A 22,382-nucleotide genomic window follows, 5' to 3' on the forward strand; every position below is an offset into this window, starting at 1 on the left:
CAATGTCTAGTTTGTACTGATTTCATTCTAGTTAGCTTAAATGTAGAATAATGGAAGTGCCAAAACAATTTAGCCATAACACTTAAACATTATATATGCTAGCAAGAGAGTGTTTATGAGGTTAAATATTCACAATCCTTGCGTCACGTCACAATAGCAACAGTTACTATATATTCAGATCAAATAATGCACTTTTTTTATAGGTTGTAAAAATGAATAGTGAATTACAAATAATTGAACAATAGATCTATGAATAATATTTTAGCTTTAACATTCTTGCCTCATCTTAAATTACCTGGGGAATAGATGCTCAATTCAGATCGGCATATCATACTACTCTAAAAATATAATGATATAGCATACTACTCTTTATATAACGATATGGTAAAAAAGTAGTATGTTAGAATCCGGTTCCAAATTCAGCAAGAGTTTAGCGCCAAATTAATCAAAGATATTTAATAATTAAATTATATTTATTACAATATCACTTAATCATATCTATATAATATTTCTGATTAGTAAGGTTTTACTGTGTCACACTAGACACAAAATTACGAATCGCGTGGCTTCTCAGATGGAGTCTCCCACAGGGTTGCCAGGTGTGCATATCAAAACCTACAGTCCTAATGACCCTATCAAAATATATAAATACAGCATATGCCACTCTCATACCTAAAATATGTATTTTACAGTCACTAGCATTTGTAATACACAATTTCAACTTTAAAATCACTAGTAGTAATCATAAATCTGTTTTTTACATAATAAAGAATGATAAATAATAATAATAAATTGCATCAAAGAAATGACATTATGTCTAGGGTAACGAAAAAAACTCATGCCAGAGTTGGTAGAATGTAAAATATTTCTAAATGCTAATTTCAGTCGATAATCTCTCTATGCAAACCTCCGCGGGAAGAATCAACCTACAGTAACTCAATTCAACCGCGAACCTGGCAACCCTGAGCTCCCGTTCTCCTCAGACATGTCCATACATGCGCAGACCAGACGAGGTGGATCACTACTACTTCCGGTACATTCACCGACCCCACAGAAGAGCCGAAGAAGGTACGGACGCGCCTCGTCGAGCGTATGTGAAGAACGTTTTAGCAACATATTTATATTTAAAGAAGATTGTATATACATTTTCATAGAAACTTTTGCTAATATATAACGCTTTTAACACAGTGATGTCCTGCGTCCATCGGGTTTGAATGGTTTCTGCGATACATCTGATCTGATGCAACATGGCAACATCACATGTTAATAGATGTCTCATAAGGACAATCACGAGATGTCTCCGGGACAGCAGTCGGCAACCAAACCTGATGACAGTAAGGCCTCTAGGACACTTGTCTAACTCCTCTTCAGGTAAAGCGGATCATGAAGCAAGATCTGTAGCGTTAGTTTCTCGCCGAAGTTCAGGAGGCGACGGTCGCAGCGTAGCCGCCGCGTTTGGACTGGGACTCGGAGCAGCAGTGTTGTATTCATTAAGAGACGAGGACAATAAAGATGCCCTACAGAGGACAGTCGCGGTCAGGAATTTGCTCATTGACAGTTTACTACCGACGGTCCAGTGTGCCTCTCCGTTTAAACCGGACAGCCCGCGGTACAAGTATAATTTCATCGCGGATGTGGTTGAGAAGTCCACACCTGCTGTAGTCTACATCGAGATCGTTGGGCGGTGGGTCTGTCAAAAATACAGAAACCGTGTTCTAGTCCTGCTGAAAACAACTCAAGCTAGCTTAAAACGAGTCTCTGAGCTGGTTTAAATGAGTCTCACATTCTGGCCAAGCTGCTTACTAACCCTTCTTATAAACTGGCCACCATGACTAGACTTGGAGGCCAGCAAACCAGTTTAGGCTTGTTTAAGTTGTTTTCCTCGACAGGGACTTTTTTTATTCTTTGTGTACTGTTTGTATCTGTCTTATAGGTGTTTAGTTTCTGTTCTGCAGGGTATTGTGACAAATACTATGTGCTGTGTTTTTCAGACACCCTTTTTCTGGGCGTGAGGTGCCCATCTCGAATGGCTCTGGCTTCATCATAAGTAGTGATGGCCTGATCGTGACCAATGCCCATGTGGTTGCCAACAAGCGTGGCGTTCGTGTTAAACTGACCAATGGAGAGACTTACAATGCCACGGTCCAGGATGTTGACCAGGCTGCAGACATCGCTACCATCAAAATCAATGCCAAGGTACCAGTGCTGCTTTGAAAGAAAGAAATATTCAGCAGGGATGCATTACATTTTAACAATAGTGACAATAAAGACACAATGCAACAAAATATTTCTGTCTCAAATGAATGTTGTTCTTTTGAACTTTCTATTCATCATATATAATCGTGTGTCATGGTTTACACAAAAATAATAAGCAGCAAAAACTGTTTTCAACATGCATAATAAAAATATTGTTTTACTGAGCAACAAATCAGTATATTCAATTATTTCTGAAGGATCATGTGAGACTGAAGACTGGAGTAGAATGGCTGCTGAAAATTCAGCTTTGCCTTCACAGGAATAAATAACATTTTAACATTTTATTAAAATGGAGAACAATTATTTTAAATTCTAATATTTCACAATATTTTAATTTGTACTGTATTGCGCACATAAGAGGCCTCAAACTTTTTAGTTAAGTTAACTTTTTAAAAAAACATCTCTTCCATCTTTAGCTGACCCTCTAACTATAGCACTCTCTATTCCAATTCTATTCTTTTAAAAAAAAACATAAAAATTGCCCCTTTTAGATATAACTCCTAGCTTGCTCTAATATTTTTCTATTCGGCCTGTTTTCTTTTTATTTATTATATAATAAAAAACCACATGCTATATACAAAGCTACATGCACTAAGTTGAGCTAACTTGTCATAGCACTTGTGTATCATTGCTCTTTTGTTGATTTTGATTGCTTCCGTTGTCCTCCTTGGATAAAAGTGTCTGCTAAATGTAAATGGTAATGTGTGTGTACATAAAACATTTGTACGAGTACATATTATCGGTCTCATTCTGTTCTCTTCCCTCTTCATCTCATCCCAGCATCCCCTCCCAACGTTACGTCTCGGCCAGTCGTCTGAAGTGCGTCAGGGTGAGTTTGTGGTTGCCATGGGGAGCCCTTTCTCTCTCAAAAACACAATCACGTCTGGAATCGTCAGTTCTGCCCAGAGAGGAAGTAAAGAACTGGGCCTGTCCAACTCCAACATTGACTACATCCAGACTGATGCTACCATAGATGTAAGAGCACAGGAAATGACATTGGAGAATTTGGGTGTAACTGCTTGTTCATTTCCTTTATTAAGTAATTCATACATTGCATCACATTTCTATTTTACAGTTTGGAAATTCAGGAGGTCCCCTTATAAACCTGGTGAGCCGCTGACTGACATTTACACAACATACCGCTAGAACATACCTTAGAAACAAGGAAGTTGAGGTTTCATTTATAGGTCATTTGACTAATAACAGAAGAACATATTTGTCTACCTGATCAGTCTATCTCAGAAGCTACTGATTGGTCACGTGATGTAATGCATGTGATATGAACTAACATGTGATGTTTGTAACTTTCAGGATGGTGAGGTCATCGGCATTAATACCATGAAAGTGACTGCAGGGATTTCCTTCGCCATTCCTTCAGACAGAGTCCGCATCTTCCTTGAGCGTGCGGCAGACAAACAGAGTAAGAATGACCCTTGACCTTCTCATTCTTATTCGTGACATCATTTATATTGAGGTCCCTGATTGATGTGTATCGTCTGTTTTCAGAGTCCTGGTTTGGAGAATCAGGATCAAAACGGCGTTACATTGGAGTGATGATGCTGACTTTGACCCCTAGGTGCTTATCTGTGTTTTGATACCAGACCCTAAATGTGTGTGAGATGGTCACTGTGTATTTTTGTTTGACTTTAAATGGTGTTTTTGCCCTCTCAGTATAATCGAAGAGCTGAAGATGCGTGACATATCCTTCCCTGATGTTTCTCATGGAGTTCTCATCCACCGTGTTATTATAGGATCTCCAGCCAGTAGGTAAAGCAGCACTGCTCTCCCCCCACACTGCTACGGTCTGTTGATAGAGGCCTCCTATTGTTGATGTCATTTCCTGTCTTCTGTTTCACAGAGCTGGAATGAAACCAGGGGATGTTATTGTTGAGATAAACGGGTCAAAGGTGAACTCGTCAGAGGAGATCTATAACGCTGTGAGGACAAGCGACAGCTTAAATGTGGTGGTCCGGCGGGGGGCCGACCTTCTCATGCTGCACATGACCCCTGAACACACCGAGTGAAGTCCCATGAAGCTTACGCAGATAAATAAGCGAAAGATGATTTGAATAATTATTATAGTTGGAGATGTTTTAAGAAGGTAATAGGGCAGAACAGTATAGTAGCAAAGCTGGATGCTTGTGTAGTCCAAATGTTATAATTGTGCAGTTTGTGCACTTTTTTTGGAAGTGTGTGGATGTTTCTGAGCATTAGTCTGGATAAATATCAGTGTGTCCTCTCAAACTACACTGTATCAGTATTGTTTTTGAAGGAACACTTCTAAATATTTGTGTGAAACAGTTTATCATGAGATGAATGAACAGTTGGCTGCCATAATAAAAGTGGGTGCTCTTATTCCAGCATTGCAGATTTTTTTGTATTCAATGTATAATGTTTAATACATTTTACAAACCTCTGTGACTTCACAATAAAACATTGCAATATCAATGTTTTTGGATCATTATATATTCACAGTGCTTTCAGAAAATGTGGCCAAGTACACTTCAATCAGTTTCAAAATTAATATCATTGTTAAGCCTTCCACAAACGAGACTACATGATTTTTCAGAAGTCGTGTGGTTGCTGTTCTTTGCATGTTAAACAACTGTCTGTCGTAATACGTGTCATTTCCAGTCGGAAAACATTTCACACTGCAGCCTGCAGGACTTTTAAGTCTAAAGAAATAATTCACCCAAATATGAAAACGTTGCCATCATTTACTCGCCCTTAAGTTGTTCCAAACCTCTAAGAGTTTCTTTCTTCTGTTGAATACAAAAGAAGATATTTTGAAGAATGTTGGTAGCCTTTGGCTTCCATAATATTGTTTTCCATACTATGGAAGTCAATGGCTACCAGCAACAATCACACGTTATACTCATTTAGCCTTGATTTTGTAATGTAACGAATGTAGCCTTTGTAATGTAACAAGTCATGACTGATCATTTCTTATTACCATTTATTTGTTTAATGACTCATGAAACTTGAAATACTTGTAATGATTTGAATTACAACTTTAAATAACACTATTTTTCATCTTTAACAGAGTTGCATGTGACATGAAATATTTTACTGCAGCTGAACACATGAATTGCATAATCAGTTCAGTAGGACAGCATGTAAAAAAAAAATATTGTCACTGAAGATTTAACAAGTCATACATGAAAGAGCGTTTGAGAGTAAAATAGGAGTTGATTCAGAGCTTTGAAGCGTAACGTACATTCACACTTTGCAACAGCTTTTAAACACGAATGCTCATCTGGAGTACAAAACATTCAAGTATTTTTAACTCACAGAGACAGCAGCACACGAGCTGTGTAATGCATCGACAAGGCTTTTTAAACCTTTAAGAAAATAAGCACCTGATTTCAATGTTAACCCATATGGCATTCTGTACTACTGCACGGCCTGAGCAAATGTTCATTTACATCTAATCTTCACACTACTCAAGCCAGACTCAGTAGCCCAGAGTGTTTTTTGGAGTTCTGTTTTTTATAACAAATTATAGGTAATGTCAATACAGCTATACTCTTGGAATTTATAAAAACCTTGGATTTATGTAATTTCAATGTGAGGAATTAATTAGGTTATGGCTGGTTTGAATGAATAAATATTTTACTCAATATGCTAATCAGATCGATCTGGTGATAGGATTATGAGATCTGGTTGTTAAGTTGTCCAGGGTATTTCTCAAACTTCTTCTCAGCCTCCTCACTGAAAGCATCACCTGAAATAAAGACAAGGAAAAATAAATCTTTCAGTATTTGACATTCAATTAAAGCACTTTCCAATAAGGCAATATTCAGAATAGCATATTACCCTGATATACTCTTACTATTTTTGCTGAATATAATATGTGAACTGTGCATAAAATGGTATATTGGACATTAATTGAAGGACTCGAGTTGTGTAGATCACTTGTGGATTATTGTAATGTTTTTATCAGCTGTTTTGACTCTCATTCTGACGACACCCATTCACTGCAGATAATCCACTTGTGAGCAAGCAAACTCATCTACATTGTTTCATTTTTGGGTAAACTATTTCTTTAAGGCTTTGTATTCATGTCTCACCAATATGGCAGTTATGTACCCAGATCCTGTGGCCATCATATTTGCAGTTACATTTCATGGCATTGTTTGTGAAGTCACTCTCAGCAACCTCATAGTTAGGATTTATCACAACCTGGGAAGAAGTGAAAACAAGTCTAAATACTATTAAATCAACAGAATACGTGTTTTTGATGACTGGGGACAGTGATCTGCACCCATTCTCTGACCTGAAGGATATAATTTCCTGGTTTGACATCAGTAATATCGATCCACTGGCAATCAATGTCATGGCGATACAAATCCCAGCATCCCACTGTGATGCCCTGCTCACCAAAGTTAGCACACTCATATCTCTTGGATACACCTATAAAAAATACATATATTTACACAAGTGAAAATGTGTCAACCTAAACAGAGCTGACTGTAAATGTGTATTTGGATGAGTGTGATTTACCCTCGTCACAATCGGTGTCCTCCAGGCAGAAGCTGGCTTTGTGTCCTTCTGCCACTTTAGTGCCATTGGCAGACATCAGGTCATAATGTGTGAAGATGTCCATACTATGATAATGCCTTTGGAGTCACAGACACGCACAACAAAACCCATCAAAATTAAATGGACAAAAAAGACTAAGGGTCTTCAAACTATGGTCAGTAGACCCCAGAAAGCCACAAAACAGAGAGAAAGACTGGTCAGAAATAACACCTTAAAAGTACAAAATCTTTTTTTTTTTCTTTTCTCTCATTTAGAGTCATGATGGTGCATGAAAATTATCAACACATATGTGTTTTGGAAAGACCAATTTATATTGGTTACATTGTGTTGAGGTAAAATTTACTCTCCACTGGTTTCCATACAATCACCAAAACATGTTGACAACGGGTCAACAACTAAAATATAAAATTCATGAAAACTAGGGAATTATAAGACTGGAAGTTTACTCAAATCACGGTTTCTTCATGTCTTTGAAATTCACAGTCAAGTATTTGAAACGATTATTTACTAGCACTGAAAATAAGTGTGAGAAACCCATTTTACCCTCACAGAAGTTTGAGAATTCAACATTAAAATGGATATATCCATCAACTACAAATATCAATAAATACTATCTACATTACTAAAAAAGTAACGTTACATACTATTTATACTTAGATGTAGCACCTCGGTGTACAAAATAGGGAAATGTCAATGAATTTTTTTTATTTTGAGTCAAATTGAGCTGTAAAACAAAGATAGGAAAATGTTTTCTTAATGCAATAGGAGTTCATAATTTCTCATATTTTATATTTTTAGTGTCTGACAAGCTAAAATATGGGTTTTCTGTTTTTATACGAGTCTTTAGTTTTTTTTTCTTCTTCTTCTTAGTTTTGCATGAAAACCAGTTCATTTGATGAATAGCACAAAAAGTTAACCCAGATTGTCAACACAATAGGATTAATGACTATATTACTCTACTGAATGCAGCCATTTTTAACAGCATGGTTACCCGTGACATGCGTGCCAGACCCATGAGTGACGGCCTGCTTTGGGTCTGAAGTCAGCCCGTCCGATGTTGTGTATCTGTGAGGAGAAGCGGAGCAGGCGGCGGTGACCGTAAGGCCAGCTAGCTCCAGCAGCGCTCTTGGACAGACAGTCCTCCTCTGCTGCACAGTACAGCATGTGTAACGGCCGGTCCTCTATATACGTCGTCTGCTGCACTAGCGGTGCGTTTAACACTAGATCAGATGCAGCTGGGGAAACAAAAGAGTACAAAAGATTTTAAGGTCAAGCTAAAATATGCGAAAACCTTGAAACAGCATGCTGGAAATGTAAAATGAAAGTTCAAAGAAAAATACAGCCTTGGTCCAAGAATTTGATTTCGATTTTTGTTTCTATTTTGACATTGTATGTTGGTCACTGAACTGGATGTCTGAGGTTTTAAAGTCTGAACAAACAGTTTTGCTCAATGTCCAACAGTTGAGAAAATGATATGTTGTCTCATTGGTATACATAAACCAGACAGGTGTAAGTCATTTGAAGTCAAGTCTTGGCCATTGTGAGGTTCACTAATTACAGACCAGAGCTCAGAGAACGATAAACAGCAGACTGACCACAGCTCTAGATCTACCATCAGCAGCAGACTGACCGTCTGAGAGGTGAGAATTCCAGCCATCTATAAACATATTATGAATAACTCTTGCAAAACAGTCAGTTTTGACTCCTATACTGTTTGACTGAACTGCTTTTATACAGCGGTTCTATAAACAAGTTAATACTGAGTGACCTACATTTTAAACACAATATTGCTAATTATCTGCATCCCAATTCACAAACTTGCACTACTGTATGCCATTTTAGTATAAATAGCGTGAGTAGTGTGTTCACACTTAAAATTCCAAAAGAAAAAAGATTGCAAGTGTGCAAATGCTTGGATGACACACTTGATTAACAGAAAAAATAAAACTAAAAATTAAGTGTGGATGTGTTATACGATAGAGGGTAGAGTATATATTGTATAAGTGCATAGTGTTTGGGGCATCATTTGGGACACATCTTTTGTTATTGTCTATTTTTTTCCAGAGCTAACAAAAATTAATTTATACAATTTAAATTAATATGCATATCCGGGCATTGTTCGCCTACTGTTTTATTAATACTATGAATTTGGGCACAACTACTCTTTTCACAAATACTACGTAGTACCTTTTCACATCTACTATATAGTAGGTTCGTAGACAAATTCAGATGCATAGAATCACTTAGCTCATTCCTGAATTAATCAGTATCCACTGAATGAATGATTCAGTGATTCACTTATTAAGACTTATGATATGATCACTTATTTATTAGTGTTCCTGTAGCTCAATTGGTAGAGCATTGCGCTATCAAGCACAAGGTTGGGGGTTTGATTCCCCGGGAACACATGATAGATAAAAATTGATAGCCTGAATGCACTGTAAGTCGCTTTGGATAAAAGCGTCTGCTAAATGCATAAATTTAATTTAATTTAATTTAATTTATGATACATAACCTACAAAGACTGACAGTCTATTTGAAAGGCACAAACACTGGCAGAGTGCTGTAATCAGTGAGAAGTCCTAGTGCTGTTGGACAGCTTAATATCAAACACTCAAATTCGAGGTATTCTTTGCATCTGTGTGTGCATATGTGTAAGGTTACTCACTTTCTGAGCAGATAACTCCTGCTGAGAACCGCGCTGCTGCTTTCTGGCAGTTGACCGTTCTGTGGTGTTGGCACTGGCTGAGAGACATCTCATCTCCTGTACATTTCACTCCGCTCATAACCATCTCTGTCACATTACTGCTGTCCCAATACCATGTTTCCTTAGCAAACACGTAACACAAACAAACACAGACAGATGATGATTTACAGTTCACTATAAAGACTGTAAAGCATTAAGCATCTGACACTCAAAGACCAGGTCATTCCGCCCCTCCCCCACCCCCCACAGAAAAAGAAAGAAAAAGAAAAATTATTTCCAAAAGATTAATTTTTTCATTAATTTATTTTATTTTTGTATTACAGTAATGAGGATTTGGGCTGATATTTGCAGAAAAAAAAGATTAAAAAAAGAAAGACCAGGCCACACTTGACCCCAAAATAAAATAGATAAGAAAATATAGGAAAAGATAGAAAAATACTTTTTTTTTATTTATAAATTTTTGCACCATGGTAATAATAATTAGGGGAGATACATAACTGTTGTTAAACCTAAACTGTCATAAGAATAATGTCACAATGCTAATAAAAAAATAAGAAAAAGATTATTAATTTAAAAATCTTTGTGCTACAATAACATTTCTATAATTTCTTTCTTTTAGGGTAAAACTTGACAAGACATGGGGACCACCTTAAAAAAAGAAATAATCAATGGCTGTTCGTTAGTCTATATAGCTACCACAAAAGTGCTCCCCTTATATAAAAAAAGTAATTTATAAACATTCGTTGCCTTAAAAACAGCATTCCTGGTGAAAGAATAGAGCTGCATCTCCACGCATGTGTGTATGTCATATACTCACTGTAATAGCATGCATGCTGAACCCCAGCCCTAGCTGCCTGCATGCCACCATGGCCTCTTTGGTGGTCCAGCCCTCACTGCATACACTGCCCCACCGCTGCCCCACCCGCACCTCCACTCGCCCTTCATACTGCGAGCGCCCACCTGACAAACGCACCTGCAATCAAAACCTACGCCACGTCAAACACCCTGCTCACCCATCTGTCTCCTGCCATTCACTGCTTACCCACATACACAGACAGACGACCCTGCTGAAAAGATCAGTGGTCACATTTATACATTTTATTGAATTTGTAACATAAAACCACCCTACCATTGTTGTAGGCAACAAATATGCTAATCAATATGTGTGAAACTAAAAAAACGTAGGTACATAGGTTCATATTTTATGTTCACATGAATAACTTGTCATATACTGTTTGTTCACATTTTGGATCATACTATGCATGTCTTTATAAACGAGGCTCCAGTATAGAACAGCATGGCTGGTTAGTACTAGTGTGGTGCTGGTCTAGCTACTGTAGTTTAACCAAGCTGTTCAATAGCCAAACTTGAGCTGACTGATCTTTTCAGCAGGTTTACTTCTGTCCATCCATGTACTGCATGCACTGACTCATGTGGTGCGTTTTCAAAGTTCAAGGCTTTGAACATGTATGTGGGAGTGTGTAAGCCAGCAGCATCTGATTTTTTTGATGTTAGCAGAAAGTTCAAGGCATTGTTAGCATGCAAGTGTGTGTTGCTGTTACTGTTAGCATCCTACTTGTAGGCCATGGTTGGCGTACCCGAGGCCCAGCTGCCTGCAAACAACCATGGCCTCCTCAGTTCCCCAGCCTTCTCCACAGATCAGGCCCCAGCGAAGCGTCCCATTAGTCTCAGTATATAACACCTCCACACGGCCCTCGTAGCGAGATCGGCCCCCTGAGATGCGCACCTGAGCAGGGCACAACCAGGAACGAGGGATAAGAGTGAGTTCAATGGGAAATATACAGGAGACCGGGGGCTAATTGTCACACTTCTTACTCTAAAGAATGTTTCTTGAGGTGCTTTTTTTCTGAACTTATTTCAAAAGTCAGTTTTGGCTACAAAAAAGCTTCTAATATTTAATTTCCAAAGAAAGAAAAGATACATAGTGGGGTTGTTATATTATATTGGGTAAATCTGGGCAATAAACAATTATGAAACAGCAATAATGTAATAATAAAACTAACCAGTAAAATAACAATACAACTACCATACAATTTTTTGGGCAACAAAAATGAAAATTAATATGTATAAAATTAGAACTATTAAAATCAATTCGACAACTTGCCCTGACCTGACATTTCTGAAAAATATAATTGTACTGAGAACACAGTTTGACTTTTTTTTTTTAAGCTAAAATCTACCTTCATTATATAGTTGACTCTTTGATTGTACTGTTCAAAAATGTAGGGTAAGAAGGATTTTTAAATATTAAAATATCATAAAATATTATGAAATATTATCACAATTTTATATTCAAATAGATATTAAAATGTATTCCTGTAATGGCAAAGATGAATTTTCAGCAGCCATTACCCCAGTTTGCAGTGTCATGTGATCTTGCAGAAATCATTAAATATGCTGATTTGGTGCTCACAAACATTTATTATTATTAATGTTGAAAACAGTTTGCTACTTCATATTTTTGTGAAGGCCATGTTCATATTTTTCTGAATTCTTTCATAAGAGCGTGTGACAACTAGCCCCGGTGTATTCTACATGCATATAAGAGGTTTCTAGCAGTAGATGCATAATGGTTAAGGTACGTTGCATCTGTTGAGAATCAATCATAATAAGTCACAACAGATATTGTATTAACTCCGGTAATTGTCTCTTGATACAGACAATGATACCCAATATTTCCATTCATCCATTTTGAGGCAAAATGAATACTGAGCACACCACCATGAATAAATGTAGTTCATTTGATCATTTCTATGTTCTTCTTAAATTAAGAAACAAGCAATAGATGCAAATGAATGTAATACAGAGTCACTGGAAACACTGAATGACATACAAAAGACATACGTGTTAAGTAAACAAAATCAACATATAAGAAGAAATGTTATGAGTGTGAGTATGTGTCTGTTGCTCTGACCGTTTTCTCAAAGCCCATATATGGAACATTGCAGCGAACTGAAGCATCTTCAGAGTGTTTGCAGTCCTCAGCTGTGATGTTTTTATAGCGGCAGTTCCACAGGGAGCGCTCATGACCTGTGCACTGCACCTCACTCATATGGATAGGCCCCAGCCCTGAGACAAAACACAATGCAAAAATTCATACTGGCAAAAATACATAAACTAACAGTTTTATTCATTCAAAGACATTGGCCCTATTATTATTGTTAATGAGACTTTCTACACTACTTGCAATCTCACCTTGTCCCATGCGGGCACCTGTGAGGGCTTCTTTGGCAGTGCCGAAGCCCAGTTCTCTGCACACAACGCTGGCAGAGAGCAGGTTCCAGTGATCATCACAAATTGTCCCCCATTCACTGCCCTTCAACACCTCGACACGGCCCTCACCATATTTCGCTCCACCCTTTAGCCGTATAGTAGACTGATGAGAAACAAATAGAGAAAGAAACAGTTACCATAAGTATATAAACTTAACTACACTTATGTAGCACTAATGAAATAAACAGTTTACCTGCATCTTGAGTTTCTTCCTCATGGCAGTGCTCTGTGCGTACAGTGGACCAGGCACACAGCTGACCACAGCAGGCATTCCTCCAGGACACGACTCTGTGGCATTACCATTGTTAAACTCCAGAGGACATGCAGCTAAGTGCACTTCTGTGCCCAAGCATGCCACTGAGTGAACCAGGAAATTATTCTTCTGCCGTTCAGCATACAGCCTTAGAGAGAAGTGAAAGAGTTGTATATAAATAATGCACATTATTTTTAGATTAGGGTCCATACTCAAGTTAATCCTTTATTCAGAAAAAGATGCAGCTTTTCCTGTGGCTCAGTGGTAGAGCATTGCGCAAAAGGATGTGGGTTCGATTTCCAGGTACCACATGTTAGGTAAAAAAAAATGTTAGCCTGAATGCACTGTAAGTCACTTTGGATAAAAGTGTCTGATAATGAAGTTAATTAAATTATTACAATATTCTTGTATACACATACTGTATGTTATCATCATTCTAGAAATCATGAATAGCAACTTCAAAAGAAAATAATATATTTGAAGTAGAAATCTTTGTAACATTATGCATGTCACTTCTAAACAATTTAATGTTTCCTTGCTCAATAACCCCCCCCCTTCAAAAAAAAAAAAAAAAACCCTCACCCCAAACCTTTGAATGGTGGCATATTTTCACATTTAATAATTTGAAAAAGCTTCTTTGTCATCTTTGTAACCGATTTCTATAATTTATAAGTTTATAATGCAGCATTTCCGCCTGACAAAATTTTAGGGAACAAAAGAGAAGGTTGGAAAGATCTGAACCAAAAAGGTAATGTATGTTTCCCCAGTTTTACCAAGGTTACCTTTTAGCCGCAGCTGATTTGCCCGGTTTAGACTTAGTGCTAGTTTTAGTGATAGCCTTAGCTTTGGGCTCCTGCCTGTAATGCAAACATCCATTAAGCATTCAGAAACACTCAAATGTCCACTGCAACATCCAACATGCACATGCACACATATACATACCAGCTGCTTGGGAAAGAGGACAATAAGATCCAAGTCTTTTTCAAATTAATTAAGACTTAACACAGTCAAGATGCTGTGAGGCACAAGCTAACTAAATTAATAGTTATTTGATATATAATAATAATTACCAGTAACAGTCAGTAACAGAAACTTTGGAATGAGATCTACAAAATACCACATCAATTAAAAAGTAAAAATGTTAGTGGTGATTTCACTTTCCCATGCCTGTTATAACAATTGAAACTAGCACATTAGAAGTACACATATCTGAGGTGAACATGCAGCAAGCACAAGGAGGGATGTGTGCTAGTATGAGGGTATCTGTTTCAAGATATCTCCCTCAGAATGCTTTGACTCTTGCACAAGCACAGCCTCATCTCAAAACTATGTGAGTAAAACTAACAGATGGTAATAAGTTCTTCATGGGGAAATGTTTCGTCCATCACACTTTCAGACCGACACTCACACTTTGCCGAGAGAGCATATAAAAATAAAAAAATGCATAACTGACTAAATCTTGGAAACTGCAGTTAGTATAGTACAGTTAGACTAACACTAATAGTGTTGTGTACTAAAGCCACACTATGTGCTTGAGTCCTCTAGGGAAAGAACACTACTGGTTTCTTTCCCTCAGATAGTACCTGGGCGTTGTTACTTTAACTTTAGATTTTGGCACAGCAGATCTCTTTCTGAGATGCCTGTTGAAAACAGGGAAATGAGGTCAAGCACACATACACTCATGTACACCATTTACTGTATCACTCTGATTTCTTTCTGTCCACATCAGGACAGTTTAGACTGTTAGAGATGGGAAAGGTTGTGTGGCATCCCCATATTCCCCTTGGTAAGGTTAATCCAAAAATGAAAATTCTATAATTTAATACTCTCCCTCCTTTCATCCGAAACCTGTAAGACCTTTGTTCATCTTAAAGGGGTGGTTGATTGTGATTTCATTTTTTTAACATTAGTTAGAGTAATGTTGCTGTTTGCGCATAAACAATATCTGCAAAGTTACGACACTGAAACTTCAATGCAAACTGAGATATTTCAGAATTTTAAAACTATGGCAGTTTAATGCCAACAAAAATGGCTCGTAGGATTATTACTTTGACATTTTAAATCAATATGTTTTAATAACCTTTAGTGATTTTCAAAGATGTACACATATTTTGAAGTACTGAGTAACTATAATTTTAACTACAGAATGTTATTTAATATTACATTAAAGTTTAAGAGAGTTTATATATTACTTAATATAATATATATATATAATTATATTAGTTAAAAAGCCATCATTTTGGCCTAACATTAACATTACACTAACATTTCGTTATTTGATTTTCATTGTATTTTGTGGGTTACCAACTATGATAAAGTCGAAGCTTTTTAGAAAGAAACCTTCTGGGCAATAATAAAACAGGCTTCGTTAACTATGCTGGAATCCTAAATTCCATTAAAATATCCTAAAAACTATAAAAACAACTGAAGTGGGGTTATGGAAACAGCAACAGTCACAGTGTGCCACTGTTTCAAGAATGCGGGGAAGGTAATGGTGCGTATGTGTCTTATTAGGGAGACGGGTTGAGAAATGAAACCGTTCTATAGTCTATAAAACCACACATGGGAAATAAATGCAGACGGACGTTCAATAGAGACTTCCTCTTAGCTTTTTCTTAAGGTTCACTGGTTAAGTGTATGTGTGTAAAGCCATTTGTACTGCACAGGGCTTATTCATGTAAGTGGAACATTCTTGTAACATTCCATTGGATTTTTGGATGAGACCCCTACAGTGTACTTTCTACCAGTTGGTAGATGAATGCATGAATGTCCTACGTCTATGCAATAGTTTCCTTGTCCAGATGTTTGTCTGTGGTTTAAACCGTGTGTATGTTGCTGCATTTCACAGATGACTGAGAAAGTAAACATAATTTCCTCTCACAGTGGCTAAACTACCACAGTAAAGTGAGATGCCACACACAAAGTCTAAATAAAGTCATATTCAAATGTGTAAAAAGAGTTTCCATGACCAAACACAAACCAATCAAATTTCCGCAGATGGATAAAATCGATTCCTTTCCTACATCCAGGCCTCAACATGTCATGAACACTCACTTGTAGAAGTTCTTGTTCACCTTCTTCTCGTGGGGGAATCCCATCATGCCGCAAACCACACGTGAATTTTTGGGTGTCCATCCGTTATCGCAGATCTTAGCCCATCCATCCTTATTCTTAACTTCCACCACCCCCTCAGTGACAGGCATCCGCTTGGTCGCTATGGTTAACACAGGACGCAAACGCACCTCCTCCACTCTATTCTCATCTACCTGCACCTGAGAGACACATGATGCAAATATAAAAACCATATGGACAACCAAACATGAACAGAGTGTGAACGAGCTCGTAAGATGGGAGTGGATTTAACCCCTTTAGGCAGTACAGGACAAAAGAAGAAAGAAGAAAAAAAAAAGATGCAGAGCTCAGTCATTGAGTGTTTCCTGCTTGTAAGATCAGAGTTGTTATCGTTAACTATTAAAAAAAGCTGAAATAAAACATACAAATACAAATACTAGATAAAAACTTGATGTAAACTAAAAAATGTGTAATGTTGCCTTGTCAAACTAACTTAGATTAACTGGACTAAAACTAAACGACCCTTAAGAGTAATATTTTAAAAACAACAACAAAAATCCATAACAAATAATACAACTACTAAGAATGAATATTAATAAAAGACTACAGTAATATAAAATTAGTGTAAAATAACACTTGTGTTATTGTAAAGTTATTGCATTTAACTCCATTTCCCACACTCAGAAATGCTAAAAGCAAGTTTTTTTATTATAAAGATAACATGTTGTTTTTAAAACATTTACTAGGTGTTAAATTAGCAACATTCCCTTTTGTACTATCTGAGTTAGGGCCATGAATATATTCACAATGTTAGGTACATTAACATTTATTTTCACTAAACAATACTTACTGTACAAAATAATAGAAACGTATTTTAAATTAAATGTAAATATATTTACACTTAATAATAATATTATTGCAAAGTAGTAGTAGTAAAAGTAAACTAGCAAAGAAGCTAGACAACACTGGCCAAACAAAAGAAAATTTATATAATTTTTTCATATTTTCTGTCACTGGCATTTAAAATTAGATTTTTTTTTTTATGTAGGATCCTTTACCTCTATAACATTGGAGTCCACGTATCCCGGCAGTCTCTCATCTTTACAGATCACTCCAGCGTCCTCATCATGAGTGCAGTCACTGTTACCCCAGCCACGAGATTTACACACTGACACGCTCCTCTCACTGCCACTACACTGCACATTGTCAAGCCAAATCTTACCTGGAACAAACACAAACTCTCTGAACACATACAGAAACTGCTTTATATCTGCTCTGATTGAGTGTGCGGATACATGCAGGAATGTTACCTGTGCCCTTGCCATACTTGGCGCTGTGAGTCCAGCCCGTGGCAGACACAAAGCCCAGCTGGCGACAGAGGACATGGGCATTGGCCAGTGAGAAATCATCATCACAGATGGTTCCCCATTCGCCTTTATAAAACACTTCAATTCGGCCCTCATTGTGTTTCCTGGGGAAGCCAGACAGACGGAACTTCAGAGTCTCCGGGCGTTCTGCTGTCTGAGGGGTCGGTGTGGGGCTCGAGCGCACTGGCAGTGTGGTTTGGGCAAAGCATGATGAAATCCAAGCATGAAGTAGGAAGACAACAATGTGTCGCCACCATTGACACAGCTCCATGTGCGGCTCTGTGGCAGAGAACAGAAACAAAGAGGAGAAGGTTTGAAAAATACTGAAAAACATGTGGTTACTGTTGTGTGAATGTCAGTATGTTTTGATTTGAACCATCATGGGTTCACACAGAACATGTTAAGCACACTCCTACCACCAGTTCTTATTACCGTAATGCAAATGTTTAATTCTTCATTACTGTACTGTAAAAGAATGACTGTACACTAAACAAATGTGTAGGACTTATTTTTTACTATAATAATACAAACTGCAGTTATATTTTTTTACAGCTTCAAAAAACGTTTTTTACAGTTGAGTTTACAATAAATAATTATTCTCCAAAAAATCCTCTAAGCATAAAAATGTTCAGAAGCATTATGGTAATTATCATGTCACAAATAAAAGCAAAATGTGTCTTGGACAAGTTTTCTAGAATTTCCAACAATTGGATATCGTTAAATGACAGATTGATTGGAAATGACAAACAACTTAAACTATTCTGTTCACAAGAGACAATTACCGTAATTTTACTTCCGAGTCAAATTTCACACCAAATGTGTATATTGTTTAAGGACTATTAAGTTTTTAGGACCACAAGATTTTCCATGGTCATGTGACATCATTTTTAAGCAAGGTGACTAACCCTCATCACCACTTCTCATTGCCGTAATGAAAAAAAAGAAAAAGAAAATTATCATTACTGTAATGCAATTTGTTTTTAAAAACTGCACTAAAAGAAATTTACTTTGTTGCTATTAAATTTCACAATTGCTAAATTAAAGCAGCATTTTCTCGTTAAAAGTACTCCAGTAATACTTATTTACAACATGTTTTGCAGTGTACAGTGACAGGAATCTAATAATTATAAAGACCATTTTGAATAATGGATATTACAAAAACAATTATAATAATACAGCAAAAAAACAAAAATACAAAAAACAAACAAACAATTTCATTCAGAAGCATTACGGTAATGATTATGTTATACAAATAATCCAAAACATCTGAATGGCCGTAGAAATAAGCTTTATTAGTTTTCTTTATATAAAAAATTACCTTTTCTTTTGATTTCAGAGAAAAATGTGTCTTGGGATTTTCTTGAGATTCATCCACAGATCAAATGTCTGTGCATGTATCCAACACACCCTGGGGAACTCACTGTTACAGAATGAGTGAGTAGGAAAAACTAACAATAACTGCATTTGTCCCAGACATCTCATTCATCACATGAACATAATCTAAACTCAATACTTTCATGTGCATGAACATATTTTCATAGTTTGAACAGCATGAGCTGTAGCCATCCTGCAATAGTACCAACTGGCATATTGACTTTAGAGGAAGCAGTAAAACATTTTACTGAGCCACCTACTGACTTTATGCTTGATTGACATGAGGTTCATCTCAATGTTTGTAGACAGAAGCGTTTAAACCCTTTGCATATAGTATGACATTGCACAGATAATTGTGTTGATGATATAACAGCCCAGCACTGGTGCGGATTTCACTAATATAACAACAGCTTAACAGACAAGTCACTCTGGTGCCTGTGGGTCACAGAGGAATGTAATCTTCACTGGCTATGACTGAGTGAGTCCAGACCCATTACCCAAACACATGGACTTACTGTCAGTTTATGGACTGGACTGGACCTTGAATTGCCTTCATTTGAATATCAAGTCATAATACAATCTTTTTAATCCAGGTAAAAATGTCGGCAACCATAAAAACCACACAATTTTGGCCTTTACATGCATATCAGGTTGATTCCTGAATATTCCCTTTAAATATGGCCACATTTGGTCCAGAAGACTTTAGGAAAATAAATTCTCTGAGAACACAGTTTTCTTGTTTGTTACTTACTTTTTCTAAATGTCCCACACTGGGAATACATGTTTCCCAAAATAATTCTTTCATTTCTGTCATTAACATTTATATCACAACTTTATGTATTGTATTGTGGAAATGAGGTGATGGAATTTAAATTTTGGGATAAAATGGCTCCTTCGTCATTCTAGGAAATCCATAGCTAGACTTTTAAGATTTTATTTTAGAATCTTAAATACACTTTTCTTTTTCTAGAATCTCAAATAACCATAATTTGACAAAACAACTTGATTGGAAATGAAAAATATAACAAATGTACACAAGATATTTACCTTAATTTTACTTTTTTTTTTCTTCACCAACAATATTTCCTTTGTCTCCTTTCTAATAAAGTACTCTAACGAATGCATAAGATATCTGTTACATCTGCATAATTGTATAACGCAAGTATTTTAATCAATTTCAAGAATGTTACATGTGTAAAACTTAAATATGTAAAATTTGTCAAACTGAATAGATCAATATTTTTTCCTGGATGGATCCAATTATACAAGGTAGTAAAGAGATTGGCGCGCAATTGAAAACAGATTTCCCGTAGCTCAGGGGCACATGGTTCCACGGTAAATATAACTAAACAAACTAACGACATAAAATAGGCTACATGATAAAATCCATAACTCACATAACGTAATCTGTAAACTATATCATGCTTTAAAGTATATAAACAGGCAAAAGTAACGCTGAGGTAACGGCGAGACACAGCCAGGTCTGGACCCACAAGCTAAATTCATTATTAAACATCAGGTTAATAAACGTGAGTGCAAAATGCAAACAGATGTTTATTTACTTATTTAAAGTGTCTTCAAATTATAGTTCAAGCAGCTAAACTTCTTCGTCCATTGTTAAGAAATTCAAGCGGAGGAGGAGAAATAGAAACTTCCGACAAAACTCTTGAGTCTTTTAATAATGATGTCAGTGTTCTTTAAAACATAAAACTGTTGCAAATGCTTTGACATCATTTATCAGCTTCACTGCAAACCTGAGAGGAATAAAAGGACGTGACAGAGGAAGTGTAGACTACTTGGCGTCCAGCAGCTTTATCTCAGATCAAATCTGTGCAAGTAAATAACGTTACCGTTACTCTAGTCAACAATATTTGTGACACTTTTGTGTAAAAGATAAAACTATTCAATACACTCAGAGGAATAAAAATCAGAACTTCCCCCCCTTACCTCAAGTTAAGCGGTCTTTCCACAGTCTTGGCGCAGTTTCATGCAGTTTATATTTCTGCACAGAACCAGAAAAGCATCCAGAAAAGACTTGAGAACCAGCTGCAGAAGCTAGACCTTGTAGGAAGCAAAGAAAAGCGTCTAATGAGCAGCAGAGATAACGGGCTGTAATAGCAGGGAATTGCCAGCTGGACAGTCGTGTGGGTGGGAGAGAGAGAGAGAGAGAGAGCGATGGGAAAGCCGGGGCACGGGGGAGAGGTGGAGCTGACTCGTGGACGACTTCACACGAATGAAAAGGGGCAGGATTTATTTTAGGAAAAACACATAGCCCTTTCACAGTTCAGGAAAAGATTTTCCTACTTGCATAACGGAACGTTCTTCTGCTCAGGCACGTTCTACGTGTGTAAAAATACATGCTGGGGGATTCTGATCTTCGTGAAATTTGCTGGAATATTAAAATAATAATAATAAAATAAAGTGCTACTGTTAAAATATCCGATTTTAATGAATCAAGTCATTGTTTCTGCATGTCAAAAGCACGAAGAAGTCTTTTTATATTGTGATTTACATCTTTTATTACAAAAAAATAACCTTTTATTTTGTCTACAAAGAGGTTTTTGTTGAAAACAATACTTGTTTTCCGTGTTTTAAATACAAAACGCAAGGCACTTCTTACTTTCTGGTGTAGGAACAAACTCTCTTATTTACACAGACTCGAGCAATAAGCAAGTAATATACACAGACTAAAGAGAAGGCAACAAAACACATTTTGGTTCAGTGTTGGTTTATGCTACAGGGACACCAAAGTTATTCCAAGAAGAAGAAGAAGAAGAAAACAGTTCTCAGGAGATTTATCCATAATGTAAAAGTTTTTGTTCCCCTCCCTGAAAATAAGTCAAAGTTTTGCCTGGTCCCTTATTTTTTTCTCTCACAGTTATGCAAAAATTGTCAAAACAATACTTTTTCTCTAATATGAGCTACATAACATTCATGAAATTCTGATTCTGAACTCACTGCGACATCTACAACAAAAATTATATTTAGTAATTTTGCATTTATGTTGCATCAGATACATATACAAGATAGCAAAACGCTTGACTGGTCAGCTTGCTTTTTGAGTAAATTATGATTGTGCCCCAAAAATAGTGCAGTGTACAATAATGATTATGGTTGCAACCATAAACAATACAAGATTCAAGTCACTGTTCTTCTGCTTGATGCAATATCAGTTAATATACATATATACATAAATATATACAGTATAAGATGACAGCTGACACATTTTAAATGATGTTTAATCACGTGGTTGTGATTTAAGCTATGTAAAGTATCAGATCTTAATTACTTATTCTCATATCAAGTGCTTGTTTTTAAACCGAAAGTTAAAGGCTCTAAACATTTCTGATGTTTGCAGTAATTCTCCACTATTAGACATGTGGTTAATTCTGATTAACCTGACTGTATAGCATATTATTTAGAGATGTTAATATAGTAATAGTTTTGGTATTAATAAGATGTAAGAGCTAGGTCTGCATAGTTGATGGCATGGTCTGATATTTGAAGGCAATTTTGG

At 36.7% G+C, this 22,382-nt stretch overlaps 2 protein-coding genes across 5 annotated transcripts; one reads left to right on the forward strand and one right to left on the reverse strand.

Moving 5' to 3' along the window:
• Nucleotides 1–1,006: 1,006 nt before the first annotated feature.
• LOC132157167 (serine protease HTRA2, mitochondrial-like) lies at nt 1,007–4,704 on the forward strand. The gene is made up of 9 exons (XM_059566382.1): nt 1,007–1,090; nt 1,189–1,684; nt 1,992–2,196; nt 3,037–3,231; nt 3,332–3,364; nt 3,568–3,676; nt 3,763–3,832; nt 3,928–4,023; nt 4,115–4,704. Exons 2-9 carry the CDS (start codon nt 1,248–1,250, stop codon nt 4,278–4,280), a joined length of 1,311 nt encoding a protein of 436 aa, XP_059422365.1. The 5' UTR covers nt 1,007–1,090; nt 1,189–1,247; the 3' UTR covers nt 4,281–4,704.
• A 494-nt stretch (nt 4,705–5,198) lies between these two features.
• On the reverse strand, nt 5,199–21,025 carry loxl3b (lysyl oxidase-like 3b). 4 transcript variants are annotated; one of them, XM_059566381.1, is made up of 17 exons: nt 20,813–21,025; nt 17,435–17,770; nt 17,183–17,346; nt 16,107–16,324; nt 14,636–14,692; nt 13,835–13,909; nt 12,993–13,200; nt 12,722–12,902; nt 12,441–12,595; nt 11,082–11,252; nt 10,323–10,478; nt 9,467–9,626; nt 7,790–8,033; nt 6,760–6,875; nt 6,533–6,669; nt 6,327–6,438; nt 5,199–5,980 (listed from the first exon to the last, which is right to left on the reverse strand). In XM_059566381.1, exons 2-17 carry the CDS (start codon nt 17,760–17,762, stop codon nt 5,907–5,909), a joined length of 2,556 nt encoding a protein of 851 aa, XP_059422364.1. In that variant the 5' UTR covers nt 17,763–17,770; nt 20,813–21,025; the 3' UTR covers nt 5,199–5,906. The 4 variants fall into 4 exon arrangements, with proteins under 4 accessions (XP_059422364.1, XP_059422362.1, XP_059422361.1 ...); XM_059566379.1 differs by lacking the exon at nt 11,082–11,252; XM_059566378.1 differs by lacking the exon at nt 10,323–10,478 and having other exon boundaries at nt 20,813–21,024.
• Nucleotides 21,026–22,382: the final 1,357 nt, after the last annotated feature.

This window comes from Carassius carassius, chromosome 14 (assembly GCF_963082965.1).
Source record: "Carassius carassius chromosome 14, fCarCar2.1, whole genome shotgun sequence".
NCBI classification, from domain to species: Eukaryota; Metazoa; Chordata; class Actinopteri; order Cypriniformes; family Cyprinidae; genus Carassius; species Carassius carassius.

Coding starts and splice junctions, on each gene's coding strand:
- loxl3b (XM_059566381.1), bottom strand. CDS start 17,762: ATGGAGCTGTGTCAATGGTGGCGACACATTGTTGTCTTCCTACTTCAT. Junction 9,627..10,322: donor TCAGCATGCATGCTATTACA/GTGAGTATATGA, acceptor GTGTTTGCTAAG/GAAACATGGTATTGGGACAG. Junction 6,876..7,789: donor GTCTGGCACGCATGTCACGG/GTAACCATGCTG, acceptor GTGACTCCAAAG/GCATTATCATAGTATGGACA.
- LOC132157167 (XM_059566382.1), top strand. CDS start 1,248: ATGGCAACATCACATGTTAATAGATGTCTCATAAGGACAATCACGAGA. Junction 1,685..1,991: donor TACATCGAGATCGTTGGGCG/GTGGGTCTGTCA, acceptor TGTGTTTTTCAG/ACACCCTTTTTCTGGGCGTG. Junction 2,197..3,036: donor CCATCAAAATCAATGCCAAG/GTACCAGTGCTG, acceptor ATCTCATCCCAG/CATCCCCTCCCAACGTTACG.